The sequence below is a fragment of the Ruditapes philippinarum genome, unplaced genomic scaffold (assembly GCF_026571515.1).
Source record: "Ruditapes philippinarum isolate M1 unplaced genomic scaffold, ASM2657151v2 ctg11855_1_1_1_1, whole genome shotgun sequence".
NCBI lineage: Eukaryota > Metazoa > Mollusca > Bivalvia > Venerida > Veneridae > Ruditapes > Ruditapes philippinarum.
This window is the reverse complement of record NW_026859134.1, coordinates 12,707-29,399: the sequence shown is the minus strand read 5'-3', so window position 1 is coordinate 29,399 and position 16,693 is coordinate 12,707. Positions and strand designations below refer to the sequence as shown.

The 16,693-nt window shown below is 30.8% G+C and overlaps 1 protein-coding gene across 1 annotated transcript; it reads right to left on the bottom strand.

Moving 5' to 3' along the window:
- Nucleotides 1–435: 435 nt before the first annotated feature.
- Nucleotides 436–11,281, bottom strand: LOC132755379 (uncharacterized; the record flags this gene model as incomplete). Its single annotated transcript, XM_060746248.1, is given in 5 exon segments — nucleotides 436–602; nucleotides 1,035–1,191; nucleotides 9,712–9,830; nucleotides 10,440–10,553; nucleotides 11,238–11,281. Coding segments are annotated over 5 exon segments (591 nt in total), but the record flags the coding sequence as incomplete, so codon positions are not given.
- Nucleotides 11,282–16,693: the final 5,412 nt, after the last annotated feature.

The window sequence follows — 16,693 nt, the reverse complement described above, 5'->3', positions numbered from 1 at the left end:
TTTGTGACGGATAGACGGATAGGCAGACGAGGGAGAAGTGAAACCTTTATCTAATGTAAAATTATATATTATGATAACATCTTGGAATATTATTATTGTTCATGTAGTTACACATCTGCCTTTTTATCCTATTCTTATAATAATAAAATTAATTTGTTGAAAGCATTATGTAATGACACTCGGCTGTTTTTTTTGGACTGTTGCCATGTGCAATAACATTGCGGCAGGAATTATAAATTAATACACGTATACTGTAACGAACTGTTAAAGAGGCATCAAATACATGTGCACTTATATACTGGGTCACATGTTCGAGAGGCATTAAATATAGGTTAACTTACTGGGTCACTTTGTTTGAGAGGCATCAAATGCAAGTTCACTTATATATATAGCGGGTCACTATGTTCGAGAGGCATAAAATACATGTATACTTACCGGGTCACTATAACGGACAGTTAGAGAGGCATCAAATACATGCATGCAGATGTTCTCCCAATACACCATTATCTCACTTCTTTTGAAATCAAAATGGCGGCTTAATTTCCAAAATTCCATTGTTAAACAGCTATCGACTGTAATAGATGTCTGGTTTATTCGACAACCTGTAAACATAAACATATACTGTATATAAGTCTGATTATTTCAGTGCAAACCATATTAGATATGTGCAGTCTCTCCAGAGAAATTATAAAGAAAGTCTTACCCTGGTGTTGCTAGTACATATTATTCTGGTAAAAAGAAAACGCTCACCAGACAATTTCCTGAATTTATATGACATAGAGTATCATATACCCCCCACCCCTACCCCGCCCCCACCCGACACACACAAAGAAAAGAAAACGAAATAAAAGACAATAAAAAACTAACAAAACCTAATGCAAGGCGCACTCACGCCTGCACACACACGCACGCATGCACACGAAACAACGAAGGATGTATAATAAGTAGCAAACCCTCATGTTAAAGTCAGTGAGTTTAGTAATCCTTTATGAATTTTATCACTTATATATTGAAACATTGTGATATAATCATACCAAGATCAAATGTAGTAGCTTCCGACACTGAACTTTTCTTTCCGCAGTTGTTGTCATGAACATGTCTATTGTTGATAATTGTCAATGTCCCAATATTTCTTGATCTTACAGCGAGACATTTCAAATTGATACGTCTGCTTTTGCCGTACAACCATTCCTAGATAAACCAAGAAGCCTACTTTATCATAAATTATGAATTTTCATAAAAAAATGTTTGCTTCTTTTCTTTTTTATAGCAATTATACTATACACCATTTTTGCTAAAACAGCAAATGTTTTTTTCATGCTTTAAAGAAAACAAACTACTTACTTTATTTTCTTATTTATTCATAAACAAAGACTCACGGCCCTTAAAGGCATAAGAGTGAACAATCAAACAAAACAAAAAACCAACAAAAAATACAAACACGGCATAGAAGTAAATAAGTAAATAAGGAAGATGACTTAGTGGAATTTCAGCATTATTGCTTTGACAAAAATGGCTAGATTAAATAAAGTATTTCTGTTGTCGCTACACATTAGAGCCTGAAAATTTAAAATACTAGGAAACCTTGAATAATGAGTAAAATAAGTACATTTGAAAATATAGTGAAATTCAATGTACATAAAGTTAGTTCCCTATTCCTTATTCCTTATTCCTTTTTCGAATAAGGAATAAGGAATCAGTTCCTTATTCCTTTTTCGAATAAGGCATAGGGAACTAGTTCCTTATTCCTTATTCAAATCTAAATAAGGAACAGCAGAATTAATATTTATTTAAAAATAAAAGTTATACCTCATTCAAATCATTGCATAAAGAATCTGCATAAATTATTTTGAAAAAAAAAATCGGATAAAGAATAGGGAACCTGTTCCTTATTCCTTATTCAACTCCGAATAATGAACAGAAGAAAATACGCAAAGAAAGACACCAGTTGCAATTATTTTTGATAAATCTGCATTAGAATTGCAAGAATCAATCATTAAAATCATATAATAAAGCATCTGCATAAAAATATTTTTTAAAAAATGTTAAAGTCGAATAAGGAATAGGGAACCAGTTCCCTATTCCTTTTTCAACTCCGAACAAGGAACAGAAGAAAATACGTAAAGAAAGACAGCAGTTGCAGTTATTTTTGATAAATCTGCATTAGAATTGCAAGAATCAATCATTAAAATCATGAAATAAAGCATTTACATATTTTTTTTTTGAAAAGAATGTTAAAATCAAATAAGGAATAGGGAACCAGTTCCTTATTCCTTATTCAACTCCGAATAAGGAACAGAAGGAAATACGTAAAGAAAAACACCAGTTGCAGTTATTTTTGATAAATATGCATAAGAATTGCAAGAATCAATCATTATAATCATGAAATAAAGCATCTACATAATTGTTTTTGAAAAAAAAATGTTAAAGTCGAATAAGGAATAGGGAACCAGTTCCTTATTCCTTATTCAACTCCGAATAAGGGACAAAAGGAAATACGTAAAGAAAGACACCAATTGCAGTTATTTTTGATAAATCTGCATTAGAATTGCAAGGATCAATCATAAAAATCATGAAATAAAGCATCTGCATAAAAATATTTTGGAAAAAAAAATGTTCAGGTTCATTCGGCTCCGAATAAGGAACAGAAGAAAATACGTAAAGAAAGACAGCAGTTGCAGTTATTTTTGATAAATATGCTTAAGAATTGCAAGAACCAATCATTAAAATCATGAAATAAAGCATCTACATAATTTTTTTTGAAAACAATGTTAAAGTCGAATAAGGAATAGGGAACCAGTTCCTTATTCCTTATTCAAATCCGAATAAGGAACAGAAGGAAATACGTAAAGAAAGACACCAGTTGGAGTTATTTGTGATAAATCTGCATTAGAATTGCAAGGATCAATCATAAAAATCATGAAATAAAGCATTAGCATAAAAATATTTTGGAAAAAAAATTTTCAGGTTCATTCGACTCCGAATAAGGAACAGAAGGAAATACGTAAAGAAAGACACCAGTTGCAATTATTATTGATAAATCTGCATTAGAATTGCAAGGATCAATCATTAAAACCATGAAATAAAGCAGCTACATATTTTTTTTTAATGTTAAAGACGAATAAGGAATAGGGAACCAGTTCCTTATTCCTTATTCAACTCCGAATAAGGAACAGAAGGAAATACGTAAAGAAAAACACCAGTTGCAGTTATTTTTCATAAATCTGCATTAGAATTGCAAGGATTAACCATGAAAATCATGAAATAAAGCATCTGCATAAAAGGCATTTTGGAAAAAAAATGTTCAGGTTCATTCGACTCCGAATAAGGAACAGAAGTTATTACGTAAAGAAAGACAGCAGTTGCAGTTATTTTAGTTAAATCTGCATAAGAATTGCAAGGATCAATCATTAAAATCATGAAATAAAGCATATACATATTTTTTTTTAAATGTTAAAGTCGAATAACGAATAGGGAACCAGTTCCTTATTCCTTATTCAAAATTCAAATCCGAATAAGGAACAGAAGGAAATACGTGAAGAAAGACACCAGTTGGAGTTATTTGTGATAAATCTGCATTAGAATTGCAAGGATCAATCATAAAAATCATGAAATAAAGCATCTGCATAAAAATATTTTGGAGAAGAAAATGTTCAGGTTCACTTGACTCCGAATAAGGAACAAAAGTAATTGCGTAAAGAAAGACAGCCTTTGCAATTATTTTTGATAAATCTGCATAAGAATTGCAAGGATCAATCATTAAAATCATAAAATAAAGCATCTACAAAATATTTTTTGAAAAAAAATGTTAAAGTCCAATATGGAATAGGGAACCAGTTCCTTATTCCTTATTCAACTCCGACAAAGGAACAGAAGGAAATACGTAAAGAAAGACACCAGTTGCAGTTATTTTTTATAAATCTGCATTAGAATTGCAAGGATCAATCATAAAAATCATGAAATAAAGCATCTGCATAAAAAGTATTTTGGAAAAAAAATGTTCAGATTCATTCGACTCCGAATAAGGAACAGAAGTTATTACGTAAAGAAAGACAGCAGTTGCAGTTATTTTTGATAAATCTGCATAAGAATTGCAAGGATCAATTATTAAAATCATGAAATAAAGCATCTACATATTTTTTTTGAAAAAAATGTTAAAGTCGAATAAGGAATAGGGAACCAGTTCCTTATTCCTTATTCAACTCCGAGTTAGGAACAGAAGGAAATACGTAAAGAAAGACAGCAGTGGCAGTTATTTTTGGAAAATTCTGCATTAGAATTGCAAGGATCAATCATAAAAATCATAAAATAAAGCATCTGCATAAAAAGTATTTTTGAAAAAAAATGTTCAGGTTCATTCGACTCAGAATAAGGAACAGAAGTAATTACGTAAAGAAAGACAGCATTTGCAATTATTTTTGATAAATCTGCATTAAAATTGCAAGGATCAATCATTAAAATCATGAAATAAAGCATCTACGTAATATTTTTTGAAAAAAATGTTAACGTCGAATAAGGAATAGGGAACCAGTTCCTTATTCCTTTTTCAACTCCGAATAAGGAACAGAATGAAATACGTTAAGAAAGACCCCAGTTGCAGTTATTTTTTATAAATCTGCATTAGAATTGCAAGGATCAATCATTAAAATCATGAAATTAAGCATCTACATAATTTTTTTGAAAAAAATGTTAAAGTCGAATAAGGAATAGGGAACCAGTTCTTACTTCCTTATTCAACTCCGAATAAGGAACAGAAGGAAATACGTAAGGAAAGACCCCAGTTGCAGTTATTTTTGATAAATCTGCATAAGAATTGCAAGGATCAATCATTAAAATCATGAAATAAAGCATTTACATAATTTTTTTTGAAAAAAAAATGTTAAAGTCGAATAAGGAATAGGGGACCAGTTCCTTATTCCTTATTCAACTCCGAATAAGGAACAGAAGGAAATACGTAAAGAAGGACCCAAGTTGCAGTTATTTTTGATAAATATGCATAAGAATTGCAAGGATCAATCATTAAAATCATGAAATGAAGCACATACATAATTGTTTTTGAAAAAAAAATGTTCAGGTTCACTCGACTCCGAATAAGGAACAGAAGTAATTACGTAAAGAAAGACAGCATTTGCAATTATTTTTGATAAATCTGCATTAGAATTGCAAGGATCAATCATTAAAATTAAGAAATAAAGCATCTACATAATTTTTTTTTAAATGTTAAAGTCGAATAAGTAATAGGGAACCAGTTCCTTATTCATTATTCAACTCCGAATAAGGAACAGAAGGAAATACATAAAGAAAGACCCCAGTTGCAGTTATTTTTTATAAATCTGCATAAGAACTGCAAGGATCAATCTTTAAAGTCATGAAATAAAGCATCTACATATCTTTTTTGGAAAAAATGTTAAAGTCGAATAAGGAATAGGAAACCAGTTCCTTATTCCACTGCGAATATGGAACAGAAGGAAATACGTTAAGAAAGACACCAGTTGCAGTTATTTTTGATACATCTGCATTAGAATTGCAAGGATCAATCATAAAAATCATAAAATAAAGCATCTGCATAAAAATATTTTGGAAAAAAAATGTTCAGGTTCACTCGACTCCGAATAAGGAACAGAAGTAATTACGTAAAGAAAGACAGCATTTGCAATTATTTTTGATAAATCTGCATTAGAATTGCAAGGATCAATCATTAAAATTAAGAAATAAAGCATCTACATATTTTTATTTTTTTTAAATGATAAAGTCGAATAAGTAATAGGGAACCAGTTCCTTATTCCTTACTCAACTCCGAATAAGGAACAGAAGAAAATACGTAAATAAAGACACCAGTTGCAGCTATTTTTGATAAATTTGTATTAGAATTACAAGGATAAATCATTATAATCATTAATTTTCATAAAGTATCTGCATAAAAAATATTTTGAAATAAATGTCAAAGTCAAATTTAGGAACCAGTTCCGTATTCCTTATTCAACTCAAATAAGGAACAGAAGAATATGCCCAAGGAAAGAAACCGCAAAAAAGGTATGATTTATTTATGAATCGACATCAGCCGTGTATATAAAATTATATAAACGTCACGATTATCCATTGAAAAGCGACGTTACAAACGTGCAGTATTATAAAGCTTTATATACACGGCTTCTTTCAGTTTATGTAAAAAATCACATATTTCCCCAAAAAAGGAAGTCTGCTGTATTATAAATTCGTCATAAAGATTCCTGACATGTTATAAAGCCGTATATAAAAGGTTGAATGCAATATAACCCTCGCCTAGCGGGTCGGGTTATATATACAAACAATCGTTATATAGGGCGATATAATCTGTCAAGAATCTTTATAACTAATGATATATCACTTTTGACTAGTGTGTTTCATTATATCTATAAAAAGATGATGGAATTTCATAAGTACGATTGCTTTATATAACTTTTAAAATTGTAAAAAGGACAGTTGACAACTAACTATTCTAACAACTTTAGAATATGCACGGGGCATAGAGTGTAGCAACCAAGGCGTTTTCAGAACGAAGACATTCTCCTAGAGGTGCTAATTGTCAATGTTGAAGCATGTGTATTCAAGACAAAGATTGGAGAAGTCGTTACCGTTGGCCCTAGTAGCAGGTTGTCACATTTACATTAATACAGCTTTAAAATAAATTCTTCATAATGAAGTCATTACAACAAAAGTTCAGAGTTAAGCCACCATAAAAGGATACAATTGCTGTGTGGTATTATAATGGTCAAAGTTGATTTTAAAAATATCCGATAACTTTAACTTTTTGTCTATGGAATAGATGTTATCGTTGTTGTTATTATCTTAGTATTGTTACAACTTTACAGATCCATACTACGATGTTTTGTTTCGCACATGTGTCGATGCCGTAATGACGATTTATGATTGAATTATTTTTAATATTGAAAGACAAATTATTATGGAAATGGTGTTTATATTCTTATCTTCCGAAAAATAAACTGCCAATTCCGTGAACAATGCTTGATTGTCTGTATGATAATATAGACTTTTGAGAGAAGCTTTAATTTCTTTTCACATTTTTCAAATAACTGTCATTAAAGGATAACACTTTTTTCTGATTAAATATTAATGTAGTGGTTATAAAGTAGCTTACTATAGTAAGTTGTGTCTCTGAAACATCAAATTGATGTTTTGTTTTAAAGATTGACAAACATACAACAGTTTGCTAGACATACTTTTGCCTAAACATCCAGATGGGTTTATAGGTTTCATATTTATTGATTGCCCGGAGCAAATCTCCTTAACTATGAAAGCATTTAGTTGATATTTGGCGCATAAATAGAGGTGAATGACAGAAAGTGCGTTGTTAAAGATCCATAACTCTATGTGCCATTTTAGTTAGTTATTTCCCTTTATAAGTTGGGTTATTATGTTTTAATGCTTTTTAAAAGCATAACTCTAAATTTAAGTATACATGGAGTGCAGTGTTGAAAAATTATAACTGTGCTTTGCCGCATTTTACAATTATCTCCCTATATAATGTTTTAAATGCTTGTCAGACTTTGTCCGGAGAATTATTAAAAAACTTATGGAGAGATTTACTTATAATTTCATAAAATGATGAGTGATATTCAGAGTCAGGTTCATTCGACTCCGAATAAGGAACAGAGTCAGTGCAGTGCATAAAACAATAACTCTTCTTGACTAGTTTTCTCACATTCACAGCTAAGTATATTTTGCTTGCTGTAGACACAACTTTTAAACTATTAAATGCATTTAGTTAATATTGGGAATAAAGAAGGGAATGGCCAGAAATGCAGTGTTTAAGAACGATAGCATTAGCTAACCTTCATTGTACGCCTGTTGTCGTAGAAAAAAATACAATGGTTGATGATTATGATTAGTCATAAATCGTAAGGCTTATTAGATATGTTGGTGTGTAGATCAAGATGCTTCAAATCTAAATCCAAGGTTAAAGTCGGCCCCGCCCTTGAGACTTATCAGAAATAATTGAAAATAGTGTCTCTATTTGCGTATTGTCTTCTTTTCTTTATTCGGAGTTGAAAAGGGAATAAGGAACTGGTTCCCTATTCCTTATTTGACTTTAATATTTTTTTTCAAAATAGTTTATGCTGCAATGATTTTACTGATAGATCCTTGTAATTCCCATTAAGATTTATCAAAAATAACTGCAACTGGTGTCTTTATTTACGTATTTTTCTCTGTTCCTTATTCGGAGTTGAATAAGGAATAAGGAACAGGTTCCCTGTTCCTTATTTGACTTTAACAATTTTTTTTCCAAAATACTTTTTATGCAGATGCTTTATTTCATGATTTTTATGATTGATCCTTGCAATTCTAATGCAGGTTTATCAAAAATAACTGCAACTGGTGTCTTTCTTTACGTATTTCCTTCTGTTCCTTATTCGGAGTTGAATAATGAATAAGGAGCTGGTTCCCTATTCCTTATTCGACTTTAACATTCTTTTCAAAAAAAAATTATGTAAATGCTTTATTTCATGATTTTAATGATTGATTCTTGCAATTCTAATGCAGATTTATCAAAAATAACTGCAACTGGTGTCTTTTTTACGTATTTCCTTCTGTTCCTTATTCGGAGTTGAATAAGGAATAAGGAACTGGTTCCCTATTCCTTATTCAACTTAAACATTTTTTTCAAAATAATTGATGCAGATTCTTTATGCAATGATTTAAATGAGGTATAAATTTTATTTTAAATAAATACTAATTCTGTTGTTCCTTATTTAGATTTGAATAAGGAATCAGGAACTAGTTCCCTATTCCTTATTCGAAAAAGGAATAAGGAACTGATTCCTTATTCCTTATTCGAAAAAGGAATAAGGAATAGGGAACTAACTTTATGTACATTGAAATTCATCACCTATTTCTTGCTGGTTACAAAGTGAGCATGTTCTATTTACTCTTTCAATACCAAAATAGCGACCTTTCTCTATAGGAATATTAGAACTGAGACATCTAAATTTACAAAGAGTAAGTGCTAAATTTCTTGGTAAACATATATATATATATATATATATATATAGTAAATAATGTTCTAATTTAAATTGAGTTTTATATATTCTATAATTTAAAAACACTTTGCAGAATTGAAAAACATCACTATTCCATACTTGTAAATCACGTAATCGTGATTTTATTACATATTTAAGATTATTAAAATTTGTAACATTCTGAGTTATCCTAAAATCAGAACAATCAATATTATTCAAGTAGATTTTACTTTCTCAATCCACTGACAATATAAAATACCCTTTTCATGAAGATTATACATAGTGCGGTACAAAGAAGCACATATTTTATCATTTTTACCATTAACTAGTTTACTCCAAAAATTTAACATTCTGCAAGTAATATCATTTTCAATAGGAAATGCACCTAATTCTCCCAAGACCATAACCAAAGGAGTTGACATCTGAAGTTTAAGTATATATTTATAAAATTACAGATCATTCATGTGATTGTCTGTTGCTTACCTAAACATTTATGTACAGCATTTGCTAATTATTCGGATTTTATTTTTCAAATCGAGAGAGGACAAAAAGAGAAGAAAACATCAAAACAGCAAAGGAATAAATATGATAAAGAAGAAAATATGGCATATAGAAATGTTAAGTATTTCTGTTGTACTTAGTTATGGTTTTATTCAGGCATATGAAGCAACATTAAGCAACATTTGATACTTACATTTGACAAACGGGTAACTGTAACATGTAAACATCTCCTTTGAGCATCGTTCAGTATCCAGTCTGGATGGAAATTAACCTCTATCAATATGTAATATTCTTGGTAGCAACTGGGTTGTTCTGAATTGAGATGATGCATACATATTTATACAATCATATTGCCTAATTTAAATATATTTATTGTAACAATTACCTCTAGATAACTGCATTTTTGTCTTATGATAACAAAACACAAGGAGCACACATCAGATTAAAATACAAACTTACTGCACAAGACAGTTGAAACCCTGTCCCCATCCCATGAAATTGCACACCATTGAATTGCAGGTTTTTTTAAAGGATTACAGGATTTATTTCATCAAGTGTTATGCAAATAAATATTTCATGAGTGTTGGAAGTCACATGTGAAATGTGATAATGTTCATGCTACAAGACAAAAAAATCCTGTATTTATAGAAAACTCTTCAATTGTCTGTTTATTATTTACATTTTTCTCTTTTCTGACATTTACAATATGAAAAACTTGTGTGTATTGGCTGAATTTAAAAGAAAGTAGTCCGGCAAGACTCCAGTGAAAAAATAGGACCAATATTTATCAATGCAGTTCAAAATATTCTTTTTACAGTGAAAATATGAGAAATGAAAATGTGCATTTTTTATCAATATTTCATTAATCAGTATAAAATAAATGTACCATTTTTTTTAACTTTCAATATTAAAATTTCTTACCCCAATCAATTTCTATATCTCTGCCATCACTGGTAATTTTTATATTTAAATGATAAATATTATGGTTAACAGGTGTTCGATGGTTGGTTGATATAATGCTGCCATTCGGACACACTGAAACATCATGCAGAGTTGAAAACAGTAGATTTTAAGTTGGAAACAGTAGTTTTTACATAGTTGAAAACAGTAGATTTTACAAGTATATAAGCGTTAAATTTTTATTGAAAATGGTGTATGAAACCAACATAAGAAGTTGAAAGTTACAAGTTTAACAATAATGAACTGAAATATTTCTTGTTATGACGGTATTTTACATTTTTCATTTTTATTTTGAAATACTGTAACACAAATATCTGTCTTCACTAGATAAACTATCATTCATATCAACTTTAAAGGGTGTTTTCAATATTTTTCAAATACTATTGCTTGTTTTACATTCTCTAAGTAAAACATTTACTAGAATTGCCGAGTCTTAACCAATACATTTATTAAATGAACTCGGAGTACCAGTTTGCTGTTCTAACTCAATATTTGACAGACTCAGATTATTCAAATTGTCCAACTTGTATGCATTATTCACAGAGCATTTAGAAAGATCTATACAAAATATTGTATATTGCATCCAAATATATAAAATAACATAAAAGCTTCAGCCGCATCACATCACCAATTGTACATAGTCCTTATGCGAAAGTTAAGGAAGAGGATAGAAAAGTTGAGATTAAAAAAGGATAATTATAAGAAAGCACTTTGTTCATGTGTTCAGTAAGATCGTTAGAGAATAAAAGGTAAACAAACCTTGGCCTAAGTCTTGAATTGTAACGGCATACATATCCTGAATATAAAAAACCAGAATGTATAAATTAAATACTGTCATCATACAATACTACTTTTGCATTAAATACAGATACGGTTTTGTCGCTGTAAAACAACCCGGACGTTAAACAACGCCGTCTGTTAAGTCGGACTAGCCCGATTAGCTCAGATGTCTAAGATTAGCGAGTTCGAAACCTAGTAGCTAAATATGTTCTGATTTTCCTGTGCCACTATAGTGATAACAATATTAACATTTGGTTGACGAAACACAGTTAGTGCCGTCGGTTTTTCGACGTTTTTTTGTTTGTTTTTAAATGATTTAGGTAGAAGAGTTGGCGAGCTTGGAGGATACCAGTATGGTATTGGTACAGACGTTACCCAATTGTCCGCGGGAATATATGTTATATTATTATTATAATTATTTTATATCATCGATATCTGAGCAAATAAATCTAATTCCAAAGTAAATCATTTCTTATATACTTATAAATAATATTGAGAAATATTGATGAAATAAAATGCGTATTTTCATTTTCCGTATTTTCACTGTAAAAAATTATTTTTCACTGCAGTGAAACATATTTTCCGTATTTTCACTGGTGTCTTGCCGGACTACTTTCTTTTAAATTCTGCCAGTACACAAAATTTAAGGGAGAGTCTTTCAAATTTTATCGCAAAAAAAAAGAAAAATGTGTATAATAAACAGAAAATTCAAGTTTTTTCTATAAATACATGATTTATTTTCATCTTGTGGCATGAAAATTACCATATTTCACTCGTGGCTACTGCCACTCATGAAATATTTATTTTTATACCACTCGATGAAAATAAATCGTGTATTTATAGAAAAAAACTTGAATATCCTCTATATATTATCATTACGATGTTTTCAAAATTTAGTAGAATTAGTTTTCGTTAAATTTTCACTAAGATATTCAAACACAATATTTTTTTCCATACCTTTATCTGGTATGACATACTGCATGAACTTCTGATATAAAGTAGTTCTTGTGTCACACTATGTACTAACAGCACGTGCAGCACAAGAAGTAATGGTACTCTCATTTTACATCCTTCCATATATTAACAGTTGACAACATGTTGACTTTCCATCTGTTTAAACTCGGGGAGGTTTATCTACGTCCCTGCTAAAATACAATTTAATTGGATTATTCAAATTTGCGGGTTATAACAATAACAACACGTTGATACATTTTAAGCGAATCCTGAGCAGCATTTTAGTTATTAAATATTTATTGATTTACTATTTATTGATTGATTATTTCTTTACTGACTTGTTAATTATTCATTTACTTTTGTGTTTATTTTAATGAGATTTTCTTGCTTTATCTTTCTCGAAATTTCGTAAACTAAACTCTAAGAAGTAGTATTTTGTTAAGCACACAATTAACATAATTGCAGGTAAGGTAAATTATGCCCCGACCCATGATGGTCATAAGCCCTCTCCTCCCACACTTTTGGGATTTTGCTAGCTATAATGCATGGAGTATAATATTACACCAAGGTCTGTTGTTTTCTTTATGTAAAACCCATATAAAACAATTGACTCATAACAAAGCATACCAACCCTACCCCCAGGAAAACTAGTAAAATGCCAAAACCCACTCTGGAGTATGCATGAAACATTTTGTGACACCCCTAGTTCCATCTTCCTCAAAATTACATAAAAGATGCATGCACGTTTTACTTAAGTCTGTACATGATAACATAAATCTTCAAAAAAATTGTGTAAATTTCGAAAAGATCTGTAAGTTACGGTACTATATGAAATAAATGGACAGTGGCTGTTTGCCTTTTGAAAGGACATTGTTCTTAACATGGTCCTTTAGTAATAAAAATGTGAATATATTATTATGTTGTTATATTTTCTTTTTAGTATGATGTTTGAAACATGAATTATTCGTGGCAGGTAAATCATCTGTTACAGAAATAGCTGGTTTTGGAGAAAGAAAAAAAAAGAAGAAAATAAAATGTCATTTTGGAAGCTAAAGATACCCAAAGCAATACAGAGTCCTAAGCAATACTTAGAATGAGTAAGTATATGCTTCATTAAGACAAACATAATATATACACGTACATGTAAATGTTTTAAAAGAAACTGTTTAATTAATATATATATATATTATATACATTTAAAATATAGATTAAGACAATATTTTGTAACTTGTATCGTAAGTACTGAAGGGATATGCCCTATATATGTGTGTTCTACTAAGGTTTCTTTTCAATTTTTGCTCTAGAATGTAGTATAGTAATGAAAAAAAGAGAGCAACAGTTGCCGAGGTGAAAATCGATAGCAGGAAATAGTGTCTTCTGGCAAGTGATTAAGACATGGTGGATAAAAAGACGACCAGAAAACCAAACAAATGAAGAAGTGCATATATATACCAGTTGACACTTACATTATTAACTCAATTACAAATTATATCTTTTATTCAACATGATAATGCGAAAAAGTCAACTATATAGTATTTTAAAGTGTTACTTAACTTGTGATCACTGGAGTCAGAATCAATGTGCAAAATCTATAAGATAGTTAGTAAATATATTATATAACAGCACGACACTTCCCAGACATAATATTATCTGTTTTGTTATATGTTAAAGCCCCCTATGCAAAGGAAAGCAAACCAAAATGCTGCTAGAAAAAAAAGAGCTTATTATGAATGTAGGTATGAAATCGGTTGTAAGTCGGTAAACTCCGACTGAGCTGGGTTGCACAACCGACGTCGAGCCGACATAAGATGCCGATATCGGACCGACATTGTAGATGATATCGGGCCGACATCGGTCCTATATGTAATGTTTGCTGGGTGCTTTCATTTATCAAAAAGAGCCTTTATTTATGTTATCCTGCAAAAATCAGTGATTGCATGTCTCTTATTCAAACACCATCCGTCCCGCAAAAAAAGAGTAGAAATTAAATAAAAGCAAGCGTGAAATTCTATATGTTCTTGCACTGTTACAATTTATTTTTTTCACAGATTTATGATATACGTCATTAGACATGCACTAGTTTGTACATGTAAATGCATGTACTATTTTTGTTAAATTCTCAATCTATCTGTACATTTTGATGCATTTAATATCACGAATTTAACTCTTTCAAAACACTGTAAATAATTCACGTGTATTTTAAATTACTTCTAAACATGTGACAGAAAGTGATTATGTTGTAAATATAATAACGTAATTTGTACATTAATTTGATAATTGTTATGTCATAAAAATGAATTACAAAAAATACTGTTAACAGATGACAAAAATTAGAGAAAAAAATATAAATTTGTACTTACCATGAGCTTAAAGCACCATGTTAGTCATAGGATTCTAGACCAAAAAGCGAATATTAGGAACAATTGTTATTTTAACACGATTCGCTGCTCTCTATTTTTATGTAACATAACACTAATTTTACTGATATACAAAACTGACAAGCGTTTCTTTTATCAGATTTTTCAATAGGAGTGAAATCTAATTATAAAAAAAACTATAACGGATATTAGAAAGTCTGTTGATTATTGTAATTATTTGAACAACTTTTAACGCACCAGGTATTTTATTTATAACATTCATTTACTGCCTAACGCGTGGCCTGTCAACCACATGTGCCTACTACATTATATATACTATCAAAGCACAGAAGGCGCTGAATTTGTTTGGGTCTCAGAATGTAAGAAAGGTGCAGGTTGTGAGATTATATGTATAGTGCCACCAATGCTTTCCAGCGTTTTAATTGTAGTAAATTGGATATAAGACTAATTACAACACTGATATTCAATCCAATGTTTATTTGACTTTAACAATTTGAAAAAAAAAATGAGTTACCTTTACTGGGATTTGAACTCCAGACCTCTCGCTTCCTAAGCGAGCCCGAAAACCCTTCAGCCACGGTGAATTTATATGTGAACGGGCTGAAGAAAACCATATTATTCTAAATTAGGGCTTGTAACGACTTTAACTGTTGTTTAACACAGATGTAAATAATCCTGGAGCTTACTATAAGCATTTATATTTATAAAGAATCAAAGGGCTGCAAGTTCTGTGGCATTTTCTGATCTTAACAATCTAAATCGTACTGTATATCTGTATGCATTTTCCTGTATAGGTTTATTTTTATGTATTATAATTCATTTTGCAAGGCACCAGAGTTTGATACATACGGAATTCTGCATCAAAAAATCATTTATGTTCATTTTTTACGACAGTCACACTTTATCCTTGCATATCATGGCTACTTCCTTAACAAAAACACTTAAAAAAAGAATTTAACAAAAAAAGTTTCCTCGACTGGGATTCGAACTCGAGACTTCTCACTCACTAAGCGAGCGCGTTACCACTGTACCACGGAAATGTTATACACAGAGAGTCTGAATAATATCAAGGCATTCTAAATTTAGAACTTCCATTGCATTTCGGATTTGTAATGATAAATCCTTATTAATTTCGAGGTATTTTGTTCAGGGTAAACCTGTTGTTTAAAGTTGAAGTAAATATTTTAGCGAACATCCTCTCGCCCAAACAGTCCGACATGTAGAATCTATATATTCCACTACTCGGTTTGTGTAGTATTCGGTAATAAATAGTATTTTCATTGATAAAATCATATTCATCCGCGTAATTTGTGATTGTGCATTTATTGACAATTCTATAAGCCAACGCTATTGTTTAACTTTAAATGCGTTGTAATTTGTTGGATACTTGTATCAAAATAAAATATTTTTTTCTTTTAAATCGCTAGTTTTAAGCTGTTTTGAGAACTACTTGTTGTTAGGTTTGTCGTAAACTTCTGTGTCAGAGATTGAATGTCCGCTTTGTATTTAGTTATTTTCGATCAGAAAATACAATAAAACAATATTAGAAATCTTCGACCGTTCGGGAATTACTTTGCTTGAAAATTGATGCGCCTGTCTTTGACCATCTTTACGCAGTTTTCTCCCCTGAATTTTTCGGCTTTAGTGTACATACAAAAGGGAAGTAACCGCTTCAAAAAAGTGGACTACTTTCGGCATTTGCAATTAACAACATTAGACTCTGAAATTTCGCTACCATTATTTGTTTGGTCTGACTTATTATTCACCAATCAGTTGTGCTCCCTTTCCCTTCCCCTGGGGTTAAAGGTAATTATGACAATTAGATAACAAAACCCCGGCACAGACCCTCCTCATGGTGACGGCAGACGGTAAAAACTGAAAGGCGCAGTAATACCTAGCTCACCTTTTCCCCGCCAAACAACAACCTCCGTATTGACCCGTTTAGTTGAAACAGAGAAGTGATTCCCTTTGAATAATTATCCTCCTGACAATATTCTGTACTTTTCCATCAGAATAACCCCCTTCAAAACCTGTAGAAGGTTGACCACTCCCTCATCTGTCGAACTCGAACAGATTATTATAACTAACTGTTGTCGCAACATT